The sequence below is a fragment of the Seriola lalandi genome, unplaced genomic scaffold, assembly GCF_002814215.2.
Source record: "Seriola lalandi dorsalis isolate HSWRI2012SDOR001 ecotype SW California unplaced genomic scaffold, Sedor1 jcf7180002005317, whole genome shotgun sequence".
Classification (NCBI taxonomy): Eukaryota; Metazoa; Chordata; class Actinopteri; order Carangiformes; family Carangidae; genus Seriola; species Seriola lalandi.
The window spans coordinates 1-1,373 of record NW_019475971.1 but is presented as its reverse complement, the minus strand read 5'-3'; the positions used below and the strand labels follow the sequence as shown (position 1 = coordinate 1,373).

The following is a 1,373-nucleotide window of genomic DNA, read 5'->3' as shown; positions in this document are numbered from 1 at the left end:
ACCTGGTTCCGTTTTTTTTCAGTTTGTGAAATTACTTTAAGCGTCAGAATTTGCCATCAAAAAATTTCAAAATGGTCTTTTCGATTTTCTAAAGTTTCATCATGTCAAATCACTGAAGCGGTGAGTAGCACTGACTTAATGCGTACATTTTTCTAGCAGCCATATTCACCCCAAGATGAAACCGTTCTTCTCCTTTGTAATAACTGTCTCTGCAGGTACAGTTTTCCATTAATTCCACTATTCATAGGGGATAGATTATATTTTTTTCTACCCAGAGAGGCAGCATTGCAAAAGAATGGCAGCGGATCAGACTGTCCTCATGTAACCTCTACAAGCTACTAAAACACCTCTTTGCGTATTATTCACAGTTTGTCAGCCTCCACGCTGCCGCGGTTATTTAAAAAAAGCTGTCAAAGACACCTCTGACTTCATCCGCATGCACTTCAGCTCAAGTTGCGTGCTGTGTCTTTCCATCCAGTGATGCATTAATCTTTCTCTCCGCAGGTCCATTCATGGTGGTTCTGTTTGCCAAGCTGGAGAACATGCTCCAAAACTCGTTGTACGTCAACATCCTGCTCACGGGCATCGTGGCCCAGCTGGCCTGCTATCCTCAGCCCCTCCTACGTTCCTTCCTGCTCAACACCAACATGGTCTTCCAGCCCAGTGTCAAGTCACTGATCCAGGTACACTGCAGCCAGCAGCACAAAGGATATAATGGCCTAGGAATGCCCTGTTTGCCCCCTTTTGAACTTAAGTGCATTACAATTAACAACCAGGTACTCGGTTACAAACTGTAGAAAAAGGTTTCTCTGTTCGCTTATTGGCGTGATAACAGTTGTTAGGTTTCTCAGGCGTAGTCGTCCATTTCCAGCCCACCTCACTTCTGTGCTAGCTCCTGTTCCAAAAGCATCAGGCCCACAGTGATATTTGCATATAGAGTTTCTTTCCATATTCTATTTCTGTCCATATTCTAAGATACTGTGAATGGATACCTAATGCTGGAGTGGACAGTGAAACATTTAGTACCTCAGCTTTGACAGAGTGAGGGAAGACGTTCACAATCACAAGAAACCAAGTCAAATGAGCCCGTGGCCTTTTCCCTGGCTCCACACAGTCTCATGGTAATGGTAACATTTGTTCTGTGTAATGAATGTTGCAGCCTCTGGGGACGACTTCGGACTGTCTCACCTTCTGTGCCAGAATCTCTAAAGTCAAAAATGAAATTCACTGTAATCGACAGGAACAAGATGTCTGTTCGTGAACATCAGTCAGAACTCTGAAGCTTTGTTCCCTGGTTCTCTTCAGGTTCTAGGTTCTGTGAAGAACCGTATCGAGGCGTTTGCAGCCTCCCATGAGGACTTCCCGGCCATGCT

At 44.6% G+C, this 1,373-nt stretch overlaps 1 protein-coding gene across 1 annotated transcript; it reads left to right on the top strand.

The window, feature by feature from the left end:
* Positions 1-504: 504 nt before the first annotated feature.
* LOC111669964 (FHF complex subunit HOOK-interacting protein 1B-like) lies at positions 505-1,365 on the top strand (the record flags this gene model as incomplete). Its single annotated transcript, XM_023426481.1, has 2 exons — positions 505-683; positions 1,306-1,365. Coding segments are annotated over 2 exons (239 nt in total), but the record flags the coding sequence as incomplete, so codon positions are not given.
* Between the last annotated feature and the right edge of the window lie 8 nt (positions 1,366-1,373).